This window comes from Pelodiscus sinensis, chromosome 1 (assembly GCF_052426305.1).
Source record: "Pelodiscus sinensis isolate ZL-2025 chromosome 1, ASM5242630v1, whole genome shotgun sequence".
NCBI classification, from domain to species: Eukaryota; Metazoa; Chordata; order Testudines; family Trionychidae; genus Pelodiscus; species Pelodiscus sinensis.
Window position 1 is genome coordinate 350,656,255 of NC_143052.1, and position 17,949 is coordinate 350,674,203.

The 17,949-nt window shown below is 46.2% G+C and overlaps 2 protein-coding genes across 2 annotated transcripts; both read left to right on the plus strand.

Moving 5' to 3' along the window:
- The first annotated feature begins 1,480 nt into the window (after positions 1 to 1,480).
- On the plus strand, positions 1,481 to 2,416 carry LOC102444083 (olfactory receptor 51G2-like). The gene has a single exon (XM_014578290.4). It carries the CDS (start codon positions 1,481 to 1,483, stop codon positions 2,414 to 2,416), a length of 936 nt encoding a protein of 311 aa, XP_014433776.3.
- Positions 2,417 to 13,271: 10,855 nt separating this feature from the next.
- Positions 13,272 to 14,208, plus strand: LOC102443846 (olfactory receptor 51G2-like). Its single transcript, XM_006132556.3, has one exon. The coding sequence runs from the start codon at positions 13,272 to 13,274 to the stop codon at positions 14,205 to 14,207; it is 936 nt and encodes a 311-aa protein (XP_006132618.3). The 3' UTR covers position 14,208.
- The last annotated feature ends 3,741 nt before the right edge of the window (positions 14,209 to 17,949 follow it).

The window sequence follows — 17,949 nt, forward strand, 5'->3', positions numbered from 1 at the left end:
CTGGGTTCTTGCAAAGAGCAGAGCTGAGATGCAGGAAAGGAGACTGCAATAGTGTTTGTAAGTAATTTATACCCATCACCTCTTACAGGCACATGACTGAAATAACTCATAATGGATAGCAAATCTTGGCACTCCCATTTGTGAAGCCAACTGCTTCCCTGCCAAGCTGAAGGAACTCTCTGTGTTAACTTGTAACTTGACAAATATCTACGGATTTTTGCATAGGGAGAGAGTGCAGATGAAAAATGAGGAAAACGATGGGGGAAAATTGGTGAAGGTCCAGAGAAGAGCAACAAAAATGATTAAAGGTCTAGAATATTTAACCTATGAGGGAAAGCTGAAAGAACTGGGCTTCTTTAGTGCAGAAAAGAGAAGACTGAGAGGAGGCATTATAGCAGCTTTCAAGTATCTAAAAGGGTGTTACAGGGAGGAGGGAGAAAATTGTTCTTCCTGGCCTCTGAGGATAGAAGAAGAAGCAATGGGTTTAAACTGCAGCAAGGGAGATTTGGGTTGCACTTTAGGAAAAACTTCCTAACTGTCAGGGTGGTTTAACACTGGAATAAGTTGCCTAGGGGGGTTGTTCAATTTCCATCACTACAGATATTTAAGAGCAGGTTATATAGACATCTATCAGGGATGGAGATGGTACTGGGTCCTGCCATGAGGGCAGAGGACTGCACTCGATAACCTCTCGAGGTCCCTTCCAGTCCTAGTATTCTATGATTCTACACATATAGGCTGTGTCTACATTGGCCCCTATTCCGTAATAGGGATGCAAATGTAGCACTTTGGAATAGGCAAATCCGCGGGGGATTTAAATATCCCCCGCTGCATTTGCATTAACATGGCTGCCGCTTTTTTCCGGCTTGGAGATAAGCCGGAGAAAAGCGCCAGTCTGGACGCGATCCTCCGGAAAATAAGCTCTTTTCCGGAGGATCTCTTATTCCTACTTTCAGGTATTCCAAAGTGCTACATTTGCATCCCTATTACGGAATAGGGGCCAATGTAGAAACAGCCATAGTATTTTTTCCCCGAAAGAACACAATTGTAGTGTGGATAAGTGAAGTTTTTTTCGGAAAAGAGCTGTTTTTCCGAAAAAAACCTCTGCGGTATAGACATAATCTGAGACTGCCTGAAGAGCCCTGACAGGATATAAGAGAATCCCAAACCACTGAGGTAAGAAGGAAACATTCCCTGGGAGACAGTTATGTAATTTCTGCCATTTTCAGGGATTCTTATACCTTTCCCTGCAGCATCTAGAATTGTCCGCTTCATAGAGGACAATGGAGATTGTAGGTCTGATCCAGTCTGGCAGTAGTATAACTCCAAGACTATATTTTTGCAGCTCTTCCATGACCTCCTGGGAAGCTCTAGATCTACACTGGGAGGAAAAGAGGCCTACTTCAATATCATTTACTCTCCTATTCTTTTTCTTGTCAGGAAGGAAAGTTCAAAACTCTTCAGACCTGCCAAGCACATTATGTCAGCTACCAATGACACCAAATTTAACCGCACAGTGTTCCTTCTCACCGGGATACCTGGGCAGGAAGACGTCCATCTCTGGATCGCTATCCCCTTCTGCTTCATGTATGTTGTTTCACTAGTAGCAAATTCAATCATCCTCTTCATTATTAAAACAGATCCAACCCTCCATGAGCCCATGTACATTTTCCTTTCCATGTTGGCCAGCACAGACCTTGGCTTATTGATATCCACCATACCGACAATACTAGGCGTATACTTGTTTAACTTTAGGGAAATCAGCCCCAATGCCTGTTTTACTCAGGTGTTCTTCATCCACACACTTCAATGCACTGAGTCGGCTGTGCTCTTGTTGATGGCTTTTGACCGCTATGTTGCCATCTGTAATCCCCTCAGATATACGTCCATTTTAGCACACCCGAGAATAGCCAAAATGGGGCTGGTGTTTGTGCTAAGATCGGCGGCCCTAATATTCCCCCTCCCCTTTCTCTTGAAACGGTACCACTATTGTCGAGCCAATGTGCTCTCCCACTCCTACTGCCTGCATCAAGACGTCATGACGATGGCTTGTGCGGACATCACCGTGAACAACATCTATGGCTTATCTGTTGCATTCTCAACGATGGGGCTGGACTCGCTGCTCATCTTCCTCTCTTACGTGATGATCCTCAAAACGGTGCTGAGCATCACATCCCACACAAAGTGCCTCAGAGCCCTGAACACCTGCGTCTCCCATCTGTGTGCTGTGCTGCTCTTCTACATACCAGAGATTGGACTGGCTCTGCTACACAGATTTGGGAGCAGCTCTTCTCACTTGCTTCAGGTTGTCCTGGGCTATGTCTACCGGCTGGTGCCCCCTCTGGTCCATCCAATTGTGTACAGCATGAAAAGCGAACATCTTCGTGGGAGGATAATCAGGGTGTTTGTCAAGTGAAGGCTCAGTTCATCACCCAGCCCCATTGCTGATGACATGGGAGACAAAATCTAGGACTACAGCCACTTAATCCCTCTTGGATCATGTACCCTGAGGTCCTTTCCTCTGCCCCATGTCTTCCTACAAAGCTATCCGGCCTCCTCCTTCTGTTTATCCATAGCTCCATGTCCCAAGCAGGGGTGAGGAACCTAAAGACTGGGGGCTGGATGCGGTCCCAAGTTTGCATGGATCCAGCCCCCAAGGCTCAGAGCTCCCTCCCCAAAGCATTGGAGGGGCCTTGCTAGCATTCCAGCTCCCCTGCTGCCCCACTATGGGGCTGTAGCACAGAAAAATCTACTAGCCTGAGTCCCCCTGAGTTCTGGTGTGTGAGGGGAATGTGGGGAGAATCCTTCTTCTCAGTCAGGGGCTACGATAGTGAGCGTTTGGATTTTGTTTCTGATTTTTTTGGGCTTCTCATTTGTGTGCAGCCCCTGAATGATTTTTCTGTAGGTCAGTGGCCTCTGACCCAAAATGGATTGGTTCCCGAACCCTGTCCTAGAGCCAGGCCTATCACATAAGGAAGAGATGCCCAGGGAACCAGAGTCACTGTGAGGAATCACAGACACGCCACCTGCCCTGGACCGGTGGCTTGGAGGCCCGAGAAAAGCTGCAAGCCATGTCACTGGCCCCATAACATATAACCCAGGAACTGGGGAGAGTCTGGGTCTCCCCACAGCTGCCTGGATTCCATGGCTAGCTCTTGCCACAGCCCAGCTCAAGGCTGGCCAGGGGGCAGAGCCTCAGAAAAGTGGAGGAGGAGGGGACTGGGCCGAGTGTAAAGGGATGGAGTAGGAGGAGCTTCAGAGGAAAAGGAGGGGTAGAGGGTGCAGCAAGAGTTAAGCCAAGTTGAGCACAGCATGCCGGGTGATGGAGGCCCCTAAGTAAAGGAGTAGGGTGGCCACCATCTTTGTAGACTCTGTCGGGGGTGAGGTGGGGAAGGTCTGTGCTCTTGGAAGCCATGACCCATGGGCATTGCTCCGCCTGGACCCCTGGCGGCTCTAAACTCCACTGATGCTTGGGGAGAACAGGTCGGAGAATCAACCCCCAGTAACTGGCTTCTGGCCATGCCTGCTCTCTGCCAGGTCTGAGGGAGGAAGTAGCAGGAATTTGGTCAATTGCAGGAATAGGAGGAGCCCCGTGGAGCTAGATTTGAATCCTGCCCCTTTCTAGTAATGGAATCCTAAGGTTGGAAGAGACCTCAGGAGGTCTTCGAGTCTAACCACTGCTCAGAGCAGGACCATAGTATGAATATGTATGGTTGTTCTAACGGCTTGTTCATTCCTCGTGTGAGGGAGATGTAGGACACCTCATGCGCCAAGTGATTCGCAAACACCTCATGGTTGCATGCAGCTTTCTGGGGCATAACTCTCTTCCTTGCCATCAGGGCTCTTTAGCCTAGTGTCTCTACCACCAATGGACCAGAAATATCCACTTACCAGCCCTCAATTCCTTTGTTTGTGGATTCTCCACTTGAGATAAATCCAGCAGCAGCAATTTCTGGGATTTTATTGGGAGTCTCACATTATTTCCTGTCATTCTTACAGCCCCAAGTTCTAGGACCAAGACTTTTTGTGGGAATTTCAGCTCTCAGTTTCCTTGAAAAGGATTATGTGAAAAAGTAAGCTACTGAAAAGTTGAAAATCTGAAGTAGGTACATCGTAAAGGCTCAGAAATGAAATGCAAATGGAAGCAAGAGCAATATTAAAATATTTAAAAATCTCATTATTGTAAATGAATCTCATTTTGGGGGGCAGTGTAACAGCTACATTTAGTATTGGGCTTTGGAATACTGCATCCATAGTTTAAAACATCTGAAGAACCACTAACAAAAATCACAAAAATTCATGGCAATTTTTTCCCCAAGTGCATTCAACCAGTAAGAATGTGAATCAATGAGAGGGCCACTGGACAATGAAAATGTGAAAGGAGCCTCAAGGAAGATGAGGCTGTTGCAGACAGGTGAGATGAATTCTTTGACTTGGTCTTCACTGAAGAGGATGTCAGGGAGAGTCCCACAACTGAGCCTTTCTCACACGGTCCCACAATGACGTGTCAGTAGTGGCTATGATATGGAACCCGCATTCATCACAGTGATGTGATTATGAAATGGTTATGACATAATCTTGATGTTACCATCACAGGATATATCTTGTGAGATATCACTGGAAAAGTTATGATTTGCATAATATGTTTTCTCTATTTGTCTGCATTCATCATTCTTGTACTTGAAATTATGAATATTGACTGTGTCTGTGGCTATGTCTACACTACACTGTTCTTCCAGAAAAAGCTACGCAAATTGCGAACCATAATTTACATAGCTTTTTTCCACATCTTTTTTCCGAAGAGGCTTTTCCAACATTGGGCCTCATCTAAGAGGGAAGGTCCTTTCATGTATTGAGAACTGGTTAAAAGACAGGAAACAAAGGGTAGGAATAAAAGTTATATTTTCAGAATGGAGAGGGGTAACTAGTGGTGTCCCCCAAGGGTGAGTCCTAGGACCAATCCTATTCAACTTATTCATAAATGATCTAGAAAAAGGGGCAAGCAGTGAGGTAGTAAAGTTCGCAGATGATACTAAACTGTTCAAGATAGTCAAGACAGAAGCAGATTGTGAAGAACTTCAAAAAGATCTTACAAGACTAAGTGATTGGGCAACAAAATGGCAAATGAAGTTTAATGTGGATAAGTGTTAAGTAATGCATGTTGGAAAATATAACTTCAACCCCAACTATATGGCTGTGAGGATAGTGTCACCAGGAGGGCTTTGGCTTCCTCGACCATGGAGTGCTATTCCAGGAAGGACTGCTAAGCAGGGATGGCGTCCACCTTTTGAGGAGGGGGAAGACCCGATTTGAACACAGAATGACTAACCTAGTGAGGAGGGCTTTAAACTAGGTTCGACAGGGACAGGTGAGCAAAGCCCACAGGTAAGTGGAGAACATGGAGACCTGGGAGATGGGTCAGAAATGGGAGGGAGCGTGATCTACAATAGCAGAGAGAAAGGAGGGTCAGGGCAAAACTGGGAGGCAAGGTCAAATCAGGATCTTAGATGCCTATATACAAATGCGAGAAGTATGGGAAGTAAGCAGGAAGAACTGGAAGTGCTAATAAATAAGTACAATTATGACATTGTTGGCATCACAGAAACTTGGGATAATACACGTGATTGAAATGTTTGTATAGAAGGGTACAGCTTGTTCAGGAAGGATAGACAGGGAAAAAAGGGAGGAGGTGTTGCCTTATACATTAAAAATGAACACACTTAGAGTGAGGTTGAGGTTGGCATAGGAGATGGAAATGTTGAGAGTCTCTGGGTTAGGCTACAAGGGATTAAAAACAAAGGTGATGTCATGCTAGGAGTCTACCACAGGCCACCTACCCAGGTGGAAGAAGTGGATGAGGCTTTTTTTAAACAACTAACAAAATCATCCAAAGCCCAATATTTGGTGGTGATGGGGGACTTCAAATATCCAGATATTCATTGGAAAAATAACACTGCGGAGCACAGACTATCCAATAAGTTCTTGGACTGCATTGGAGACAACTTTTTATTTCAGAAGGTTGAAAAAGCTACCAGGGAGAAAGCTGTTCTAGATTTGATCCTAACAAATAGGGAGGAACTGGTTGAGAATTTGGAAGTGGAAGGCAGCTTGAGTGAAAGTGATCATGAAATCACAGAGTTCACAATTCTAAGGAAGGGTAGAAGGGAGAACAGCAAAATAGAGACAATGGATTTTGGGAAGGTGGATTTTGGTTAGCTCAGAGAGCTGATAGGTAAGATCCCATGGGAATCAAGATTGAAAGGAAAAACAACTGAGGAGAGTTGGCAGTTTTTCAAAGGGACATTGTTAAGGGCCCAAAAGCAAGCTATTCCGATGTGTTGGAAAGATAGAACATATGGCAAAAGACCATCTTGTCTTAACCACGAGATCTTGAATGATCTAAAAATAAAAAAGGAGTCATATAAAAAATGGAAAGTAGGACAAATTACAAAGGATGAATATAGGCAAACAGCACAGGAATGCAGGGGCAATATTAGAAAGGCAAAGGCACAGAATGAGCTCAAACTAGCTACGGGAATAAAGGGAAACAAGAAGACGTTTTATAAATACATTAGAAGCAAGAAGAAGATCAAGGAGAGGGTAGGCCCACTGGTCAGTGAAGAGGGAGAAACAGTAACAGGAAACTTGGAAATGGCAGAGATGCTCAATGACTTCTTTGTTTCGGTGTTTACCGAGAAGTCTGTAGGAATGCCTAACCTAGTGTATTCTAGTGGAAAGGGGGTAATTTTAGAAGGTAAAATAAAAAAAGAACAAGTTAAAAATCACCTAGAAAAGTTAGATGCCTGCAAGTCACCAGGGCCTGATGAAATGCATCCTAGAATACTCAAGGAGCTGATAGAGGAGGTATATGAGCCTCTAGCAATCATCTTTGGAAAATCATGGGAGACAGGAGAGATTCCAGAGGACTGGAAAAGGGCAAATATAGTGCCCATCTATAAAAAGGGAAATAAGAACAACCCAGGAAACTACAGACCAGTTAGTTTAACTTCTGTGCCAGGGAAGATAATGGAGCAAGTAATTAAGGAAATCATCTGTAAAGACTTGGAAAGTGGCAAGGTGATAGGGAACAGCCAGTATGGATTTGTTAAGAACAAATCATGTCAAACCAATCTGATAGCTTTCTTTAATAGGATAACGAGTCTTGTGGATAAGAGAGAAGCGGTGGATGTGGCATACCTAGACTTTAGTGAGGCGTTTGATACGGTCTCGCATGATATTCTTATCAATAAACTAGGTAAATACAACTTAGATGGGGCTACTATAAGGTGGGTGCATAACTGGTTGGATAACCATTGTCAGAGAGTAGTTATTAATGGTTCTCAGTCATGCTGGAAGGGTAAAACAAGTGGGGTTCCACAGGGGTCTGTTTTGGGACTGGTTCTGTTCAATATCTTCATCAGTGATTTAGATATTGGTGGTGAGAGCACACTTATTGCGTTTGTGGATGATACCAAGCTGGGAGGTATTGCGACTAATCTGGAGGATAGGGTCATAATTCAAAATGACTTGGACAAATTGGAGAAATGGTCTGAGATAAATAGGATGAAGTTTAATAAAGAGAAATGCAAAGTGCTCCACTTAAGAAGGAACAATCAGTTTCACACATACTGAATGGGAAGCGACAGTCTAGGAAGGAGTACGGCAGAAAGGGATCTAGGGGTTATAGTGGACCACAAGTTAAATATGAGTCAGCAGTGTGATGCTGTTGCAAAGAAAGCAAATATGATTCTGGGATGCATTAACAGGTGTGTTGTGAGCAAGATGCGAGAAGTCATTCTGCCGCTCTACTCTGTGCTGCTTAGGCCTCAGTTGGAGTATTGTGTCCAGTTCTGGGCACCGCATTTCAAGAAAGATGTGGAAAAATTGGAGATGGTCCAGAGAAGAGCAACGAGAATGATTAAAGGTCTAGAGAACATGACCTATGAGGGAAGGCTGAAGGAATTGGGTTTGTTTAGTTTAGAAAAGAGAAGACTGAGGGGGGACATGATAGCTGTTTGCAGATATCTAAAAGGGTGTCATAAGGAGGAGGGAGAAAACTTGTTCATCTTGGCCTATGAGGATAGAACAAGAAACAATGGGCTTAAACTGCAGCAAGGGAAGTTTAGGTTGGACATTAGGAAAAAGTTCCTAACTGTCAGGGTGGTCAAACAATGAATAAATTGACCAGGGAGATTGTGGAATCTCGGGCTTCATTTGTATGTTCCCGGGCGCCGCCATTTTTAAATGCCCCATAGTTCGAACTACCTGCCCATGGCTACACGCGACACGGACTAGGTTGTTCAAATTAAAGCTCCTAATTCAAACTACTGTTAAACCTCTTTGCAGGAGGAATAACAGTAGTTCGAATTAGGAGCTTTAATTCGAATTATCTAGTCTATATCGCATGTAGCCGCGGGCAGGTAGTTCGAACTATGGGGTATTTAAAAATGGCGGTGTCCAGAACATGCAAAAAAGCCCAGGATATTTAAATCCCGGGCTTCATTTGCAAGTTCGAATGCCTACATTAGCCACCCTAGTTTGAACTAGGGTGCAGTGTAGACATACCCTAACAGAGTTTAAAGAGAAACTAGAAAAATTCATGGAGGCTAGGTCAATAAAAGGCTATTAGGCAGGTGGTAGGAAAGGTGTTCCTGGCCTCTGTTTGTCAGAGGCTGGAGATGGATGGCACGTGACAAATTGCTTGATCATTGTCTTCGGTCCACCCCTTCTGGGGCACTTGGCGCTGGCCACTGTCGGAAGACAGGCTACTGGGCTAGATGGACCTTTGATCCGACCCAGTATGGCCACTCTTATGTTCTTATGTACACTGGGCCAAATGTTGGGGAAAAAAAACCTTTTCTGGAACATCCGGTCTTCCTCGTAAAATAAGGTAAAAAATTTTTGGAAAAGCAGACGTGTTCCCTGGACGTGGCAGAGTTTTTCTGGGATACTTCCAGTATGCTGGAAAAACTCTGCAGCGTAGACGTAGCCTGTGTAAATCGAAGGAGTTTCCTCGGGGTTACTCCCTCAACTAGCCTTTCTGATTCAACGACAGAACTAGACAGTGCTGATGCTTCATCAACAGAGATAATGGACCATGGAAGGACTTAGTTTTCCTCTGAACGATTGACCTAGCCTACAGAGATAGGACACCAGACCAACTGGCACCAAACTCCATGTCGGTACCTGTGTTTTTCTACAAACGGGGCTGGAAACTTAGCTTGAAACACAGCGTTCCCACCATAGGGGAAATATATATAAGGTGACTATGGGGGAGTGGATGCACCACCCTGCCTCAGTGACCCTCTGCCAGTCTTCATCTAGCCCCCAACTCGGAGCAAAATGCAGTCTGTATGGGCTGCTCATCTCCGGCGTAGGAGTGAGAACCTGCTATCCCTGCTTAGGATGGCTGCTTCTCTACAGCCCTCCTAGCTCCGGGCTGTGCTCCAGGCCCTACAGCCTGGAAGTTCGCTTGGACAGAGCTCTCCAGGCCTTGCCTTGCTGCCCCAACATGCCTTGAGCTCCTGGGAGCCTCCTGCTTTCCCAGCTGCCAGCTCCTTACTACTCTTCCTCTGAGCTGGCAACTACTCTCCTTTATATAGCCCCCAGCTGGGCCCTCATTAGCCAGAACTGCCTCAGCTGGGTCTTTGCTGCCAGCTCCGGCTTCCTGCCTGGTTTTACCCTTAAAGGGCCAGTGCAGGGCAAGCACCCTGTCACACACCCTCCCTTTCTGTTCGGGCTTCCCTCACCCCACCTGCCTCCATTCCGGGCTTGTAGCTTACTCTCACCTCGGACCTGGCTTCCCCCAGAGCCCGAGCTACCGCTGGGTTCTTTCTAACCACCTCTGAGCATGCGCAGCAGATGAGGCGTCCCGGCTGACGTGCCCCCAACCCCCAGAGAGTTGCGGCTGTGCAGCTGTCAGTGCAGGGCAACTGTGCCCCTTCACATGTGGGCCTCACTCCCCACACAAGAGACTTTCTAGAAATACCTGAGATTGAATGTGGGGAAGTGAGCAGCTTGTACCATCCATCAGGATGAGAAATTACTAATTCTTATCCTAGTATGCTATGCGCAGTTTGCAGTTTTGTGTATTTTCTTGGCAATCAGATTGGATCTGCGTGCTAGCCTTTATAATCCTGTAAAATCCATCTTTCTGAGGGTAATAAGCTTGTTTTATGTTTTATCATAACCAGCGTGAAGTGTTAGGGAAAATCCCAGCTCTGTAAACAGCGTCAGTTCCATATCTAACCTACACTGAGAGGAAAGCAACCTACATAAATAAGAACAATTAAAAGACAACGAATAGTCTAGTAGCAGCTTAAAGACTAACAAAACATGGAGATGGTCTTATGAGCTTTCGTGGACATAACCCACTTATGAGTTACCATTGCACAGATTAAGTGCAGGGCGAGGTGGTATAGTTTTGGGTTTCTAGTCCAGCACACAGAGCCTTGTGGAATCTCCCTTCTCTGGCTGTGCCCTGGGTTGGTAATGCAGGAAAGGGCGCTGCTGGGGAGAAATTTTCTTTTATGCTATAATTATGATTCATCAGTGCCAATTGGCCACCCCCATGACAGCCATGGGACTAATCAGACCTATACGAACAATGATCACAGGTCCAGATGACAGGAACAGAACCTGCAGCAGGGCTGGTGCTACAATTCAGTTGTAGAGCATCGCCCTCCACTGTGATTTGGCCACCAGGAATTTGTCATTGGCTGTGATGGGATTAAAGCTGGTGCACATGAAGCCAAGCAGCTGAGGTTCCCTGATGGCCAAGTGGCCCCAAGGGAAGGTACAAACATGCTGCATAAAGGCAGTTGCCTCCCTATCTGAACACACACTGCCTGCTGCCCCTGCAATCTCTCTGGTGACTCCTTGTTCTTCAGGGTGAAGACCTCTGGTGGCAGCGGCTCCCTTGTAGCAGGAACTGGGTACGTTGGCAGGTTTCACTGTCTCTAACATGCCAAGTGCAGGGCAAAGATGCTCTGCAAAGTGCATTTTCAGATGTTCTGTGCAACAGCAGAAGACTCAGCTGGGGTGTCTGAGTGACTCAGTGACAGGGCTGGAGGGCAGGCAGTGCTAGGTAGCTTGGGATCCCTCCCCTACATCTGTCCATGCTCCGCAGTCCATTATTCAAGATACACAGAAATCTGACAGTCAAAGAAAGCTTGGAGTGTACAAATCTCTGATGCCCCAAGTCAGGATTTCTCCAGGAGTCTTGTTTCTAGAGGTGCCGTGTGCTCTGGGCCCAATCCTGCCAGGGACTAGTTCCCTCGTTGGCTCAAGTGGATTCTCTCCTGCAAATTTAATTAACAAACACATTTGCAGTTCTTTTATATTGACTCGAATGGGAGAGAGTGAGAGAGAGAGAGTGCAAATGCAACAGGCTACTTTCTTGTGTGAAACAAAGTTCCATCTCTATTAATACTCATGCATCTGGCTTTTAAATGCACTCCCTGCTAGCTCGAATATGCCTGAAGCACAGCTGTGGGCTCACCATGTCCTAGAGAGTGGGAGTTCATGGAATGAGTATTTCTATACTAGCCCCAATGCCTATTTCCACTGCAGCTACAAGCTCTAGACTGTCAGATCAGAACCTGTGGAAAACCTTTCAGCTCTTAACCCAGGACAGAGGAGGACTAGAATGTGCTTTGCCGACAAGTGACTGAGACAGCTGAATTCATTTTAAGTCCAACTCTAACCTCAGAAATCATTTCTGAAAGAGGGACAGCGGTAAGGGTCAGCTGACATATGTTTTCTGAAGATCAGCCCTCTACATGGCATGCCAGACTTTTCGTTGTTTTACAGGAATAATACTGCAAACCAGGCTTCTATAGCATGCATGTATATCATAGAATCATAGAATACTAGGACTGGAAGGGACCTTGAGAGGTCATCGAGTCCAGTCTCCTGCCCTCATGGCAGTGCCAAATATTGTCTAGACCATCCCTGATAGACATTTATCTAACCTACTCTTAAATATCTCCAGAGATGGAGATTCCACAACCTCCCTGGGCAATTTATTCCAGTGTTTGACTACCCTGACAGGTAGGAACTTTTTCCTAACGTCCAACCTAAACCTCCCTTGCTGCAGTTTAAGCCCATTGCTTCTTATTCTATCTTCAGAGGCCAAGATGAACAAGTTTTCTCCCTCCTCCTTATGACATCCTTTTAGATATCTGAAAACTGCTATCATGTCCCCCCTCAATCTTCTCTTTTCTAAGCTAAACAAACCCAATTCTTTCAGCCTTCCCTCATAGGTCATGTTCTCTAGACCTTTAGTCATTCTCGGTGCTCTTCTCTGGACCCTCTCCAATTTTTCCACATCTTTCTTGAAATGCAGTGCCCAGAACTGGACACAATACTCCAATTGAGGCTGAACCAGCGCAGAGTAGAGCGGAAGAATGACTTCCCGTGTCTTGCTTACAACACACCTGTTAATACATCATAGAATCATATTTGCTTTCTTTGCAACAGCATCACACCGCTACTCATATTTAACTTGTGGTCCACTATAACCCCTAGATCCCGTTCTGCCGTACTCCTTCCTAGACAGTCGCTTCCCATTCTGTATGTGTGAAACTGATTGTTCCTTCCTAAGTGGAGCACTTTGCATTTCTCTTTATTAAACTTCATCCTATTTATCTAATTCCTGTATTGAGAGGTTCTTCAGAAGCTTTGAAGTTTTTTTAATCTTCCTGATTTGCAAAAGAAAAAAAGGCATAATTAGTGCAGTAACTGTCAAACGGTTCTACTGGTGACCCCTTTCATGTAGGAACCCTCTGAGTGCAACCCCTCTTATAATTTAAAAATACTTTTAATACATTTTCCAGCATTATACAAACTGGATTCAAAGTGGGCTTTGGTCTGGAATTTTTTTTCATGAATCTCTCAGACCCACATGCAGTAACAGTGAAACATCCTGAGGGGCCCTGACAGGATGTAAGAAAATTCCTAAGCTGCTGAGTCAAGGGGGAAACGTTCCCTGGGAGACAGTTACATTGTTTTTGCCTTTTGCAGGGATTCTTCTACCTTTCCCTGCAGCATCTAGAACTGGCCACTGGATAGAGGACTACGTGGACTGCAGGTCTGATCCAGTCTGGCAGTGATGTAAATCCAAGACTATATTTTTGCAGATAATCCTTGACTACCTGGGAAGCTCTATCCACACTGAGAGGAAATGAGGCCTAGTCAAATATAATTTACTCTTCTATTCTTTTTCTTGTCAGGACGGAAAGTCCAGACTCTTCATATCTGCCCAGCACATTATGTCAGCTGCCAATGACACCAAATTCAACCGCTCAGTGTTCTTCCTCACTGGGATACCTGGGCAGGAAGACGTCCATCTCTGGATTGCTATCTCCTTCTGCTTCATGTATGTTCTTTCACTAGTAGGAAATTCAATCATCCTCTTCATTATAAAAACAGATCCAACCCTCCATGAGCCCATGTACATTTTCCTTTCCATGCTGGCCCTCACAGACCTTAGCTTATTGATGGTCACCATGCCGACTATACTGGGCGTATTCTTGTTTAACTCTAGGGAGATCAGCCCCAATGCCTGTTTTACTCAGGTGTTCTTCATCCACACACTTCAATGCACTGAATCGGCTGTGCTCTTGTTGATGGCTTTTGACCGCTATGTTGCCATCTGTAATCCCCTCAGATATACATCCATCTTAGCACACCCGAGAATAGCCAAAATGGGACTGGTATTTGTGCTGAGATCAGCGGCCCTAATATTCCCCCTCCCATTTCTCCTGAAACGGTACCCTTACTGTCGAGTTAATGTCCTCTCCCACTCATACTGTCTGCACCAGGATGTCATGACGATGGCTTGTGCAGACATCACTGTCAACAACATCTATGGCTTATCTGTTGCATTCTCAACGATGTGGCTGGACTCACTCCTCATCTTTCTCTCCTATGTGATGATCCTCAAAACGGTGCTGAGCATCGCGTCCCACACAAAGTGCCTCCGAGCCCTGAACACCTGCGTCTCCCACCTCTGTGCTGTCCTGCTCTTCTACGTACCAGAGATTGGACTGGCTCTGCTACACAGATTTGGGAGTAGCTCTACTCACTTGCTTCTGGTTGTCCTGGGCTATGTCTACCGGCTGATGCCCCCTCTGGTCCATCCAATTGTGTACAGCGTGAAAAGCGAACACCTTCGTGGGAGGGTAATCAGAGTGTTTGTCAAGTGAAGGCTCAGTTCATCACTCAGCCCCAGTGCTGGTGACAAGAGAGACAAAATTTAGGACTGCAGCCACTTAACCACTCCTAGATCATGTTCCCCGAGATCCTTTCCTCTGCCCCATGTCTTCCTGCAAAGCCAACTGGCCTCCTCCTTCTGTTTATCTGAGGCTGCATCTCCTGAGCAGGGGTGGGGAATCTAAGGCCCAGGATGTGGCCCGGAGCTTGCATGGATCCAACCCCCAAGCTCAGGGCTCCCTCCCCCCAGCATTGGAGAGGCCGTGCCAGCATTCCAGCTCCCTGCTGTCTCACTATGGGGCTGGAGCACAGAAAATCTACTAGCCTGGGTCCCCCTGAGTTCTGGTGTGCGAGGGGAATGTGGGGAGTGTCTTTCTCCTTCTCACTCACAAGCCACATCAGTGAGGGTTTGGATTTTGTTTCTGATTTTTTTTTGCTTCTCATTTGTGTGCTGGTTTTTCTGTGGGTCAGTGGCCTCTGACCCAAAAAGGGTTCCCCACCCCTGTCCTAGAGCCAGGCCTATCACATGCGGAAGATTTGCCCACAGAACCAGAGTCACTGTGAGGAATCACAGACACTCCACCTGCCCTGGACCGGCAGCTTGGTGGCCCCAGAGAACCCTCAAGCCATGTGGGTGCTCCCATAACATACAACCTAGGAACAGGGGAGAGTCTGGGTCTCCCCACAGCTGCCTGGATTCCATGGGTAGCTCTTGCCACTGGCCAGCTCTGGCTTGGCCTGAGGGCAGAGCCTCAGGGAAGTGGAGGAGGAGGGGACTGGGCCTAGGAGGAGGGGACTGGGATGGGGTAGGTGGCACCCCTAGGGGAAAAGGAGGCATAGGGGATGCAGCAAGAGTGAATCAAGATTGACCGTAGCAAGTCAGGTGATGGAGGCCGCTAAGTAAAGGAGGAGGATGGGACGTAGGATGGGAGAGACTCTGCTTTGGAGAAGATTGATTAATGCAACTCCGGCAAGGGGCTCGTCTCAGTCATTGCAAGGACCTGAGAGGGAAGGACACGGCGTCAAGAGTTCTACCTCCGGCCCAGGGCAGTGGAGTACTCTGGAATGGCCACCATCTTTGGAGATCTTTTTTTTTTGGCAGGGGCGGAGGGGCTGTGCTCTTGGAATCCTGACCCATGGGTATTGGTCAGCCCAGCCCCCAGGCTGCTCTAAACTCCACTGAGGCTTGGGGAGAACAGGCCAGAGAATCAACCCCTGGTAACTGGCTTCTGGCCATGCCTGCTCTCTGCAGCACAGAAGGGTCACTGCTAGGGCATCGGAGAATCCATCTGGGTCTGTCTCTACTTGGAAGGCTGATCCTATTCTCTGTGTTTCTCAGGTCAGGAAAGCGGGGGGGCTTAATTCCCTTGCTGTGTGTGAGTGTGGGCAAGCCACTGGCTGTCTGAGAGCCTCTGCACTGATGGGTAAAAGCCCCTCCCTACCTCACAGGGATGGTGGGAGGATAAATACATTTGTATTTCTATGAGACCTGATCCTGACCCCCACCCACTCTGTGAGCAATGAGTCACACTGGTGCTGGAGACAGACTACAAACACTGCCTCCAAGTCTCCTTGATCACCAAATTTGTGGGGTAGCTGTGTCTGAGTGAGGAAATAATTTGGGTCAATTTCAGTAATAGCAGCAGCCCTGTGGAGATATATTTGAATCATGCTCCTTTCTAGTAATGGAGTCCTAAGGTTGGAAGAGACCTCAGGAGGTCATTAAGTCCAACCCCCGCTCAGAGCAGCACCATATTATGAATATGCATTGTTGTTCTAACACGACTTGTTCATGTCTTGTGTGAGGGAGATGTAGGACACCTCACGTGCCAGGTGATTCGGCAAACACCTCATGGTTGGGTTCAGGTGTCTGAGGCATAACTCTCTTCCTTGAAATCAGGGGCTCTTTAGACTAGTGTCTCTACCACCAATTGACTACATGACCAGAAATATCCACTAACCAGCCCTCAGTTCCTTTGTTTGTGGACTCTCCGCTCGAGATAAACCCAGGAGAACCAATTCCTGGAATTTTATTGGGAATCTCACATCATTTCCTGTCTTTCTTAAAGCCCCAACTTCTAGGACCAAAACATTTTCTGGGAATTTCAGCTTTCAATTTCCTTAAAAAGGATTATTTGAAAAAGTAAGCTACTGAAAAGTTGAAAATCTGAAGTATGTACATCATAAAGGCTCAGAAATGAAATGCAAATGGAAACAAGAGCCATATTAAAATATTTAAAAATCTCATTATTGTAAATGAATCTCATTTTGGGGGCTGTATAACTCATACATTGAGTATAGGGCTTTGTGATACTGCATCCATAGTTTAAAAAATCTGAAGAGCCACTAGCAAAAATCACAAAAATTCATGGAAATTGTTTCTCGAAGTTTATGAGAACTCATAGTGTTGTTTAGCATTTTGTCGCACTTCATTTGCATAATCTATTTGAGCCGTTTTTGCACAAGGGGTGTTTGCACAATAACAAGCAGTGTGGATGTTTCCTTTTTGCACAAGTTCCTTATGCCTCTCTCAGAGAGGCTTAAGGACCGCAAAGGCATAAAGATCTTGCACGGGAGGGGGGGCTTTCACAAAAACCCCATGTGCAAAAGCGGCTCAAATAGATTATGCAAATGAACCATGACAAAATCCTAATCAGTGCTTCATTTGCATACTCTGCAAGCCGGCAGTGTAGACAAAGCCTGAGTGGAACCACCCGACAATGAAAGTATTAAGGGAGCCTCAAGGAAGATGAAGCTGTTCCAGACAAGCTAAATGAATTTTCCTCATGCCCACAACCCTGCACTCCAGATGCTGATGCCCAATCCCCTCAGCCACTCCAGAACCCAGACTACCTCTCTACCCTCAGCTGGTCCCTTATCCTGCCTTTCTAATATGGGAGCCAGCTCCATCCCTGGAGCAGCCTGTGTTGGGCTGTGAAGGAGAGGAAGTGAGGGAGAGTCCTACAACTGCGCCATTCTCTTCAGGTGACAGATCTGAGGAAGTGTCCCACAATGAATTGTCAGTGGGGGCTGTGATACCGAGATTTCAGCCGGTCGCCCCATTCACCAGCAGCGCGTGCATGCGCAATGCGGGTCTGGCGCATGCACAGTGCGGGGCTGATGAGTAGATTTCACCGCTGTTTGTCAAGCCCTGGTTATAGGGCATAATTGTGATGCGATGGTCACAAGATATGCCTTGTGAGATGTCACTGGAAAAGTTATAATTTGCGTCATATGTTTTCCCTATTTGTCTGCATGCATCATTTTTGTATTTGAAATAATAAATATTGACCACATACATTGTAAATCGGAGGAGTTTACTCTGGGTAACCCCCTCAACTAGACTTTCTTGTGCCACAATGACAAAGCTAGACATGGCTGATGGTTCACCAACAAAGATCGTGGACATTAGAAGGGCTTAGTCTTCCTCTAGGGGTATGTCTACATCACAGTTTTTCTGACAAAACTGGAGGAACATCTACACTGCAATCGCATTCGTCCACAAGAAAATCGAAAGAACTGAGGAGGTTCTCCAGCATTGATAATCCTCATTCTACAAGGAAGAAGCTTTTTTTGCAAAAGAGCTCTTTCACAAAAAGGTGTGTGTGGATGGGGAAGAGGGAGTTCTTTCTGAAGATGAGGAAAGAGGAAAAAGCACAGGTGCCCTGGTGGCCACTCCATTCTTAGTAATCACAGCTTATATGCGAAAGAGTGTCCATTCAGTAAGGACACTCT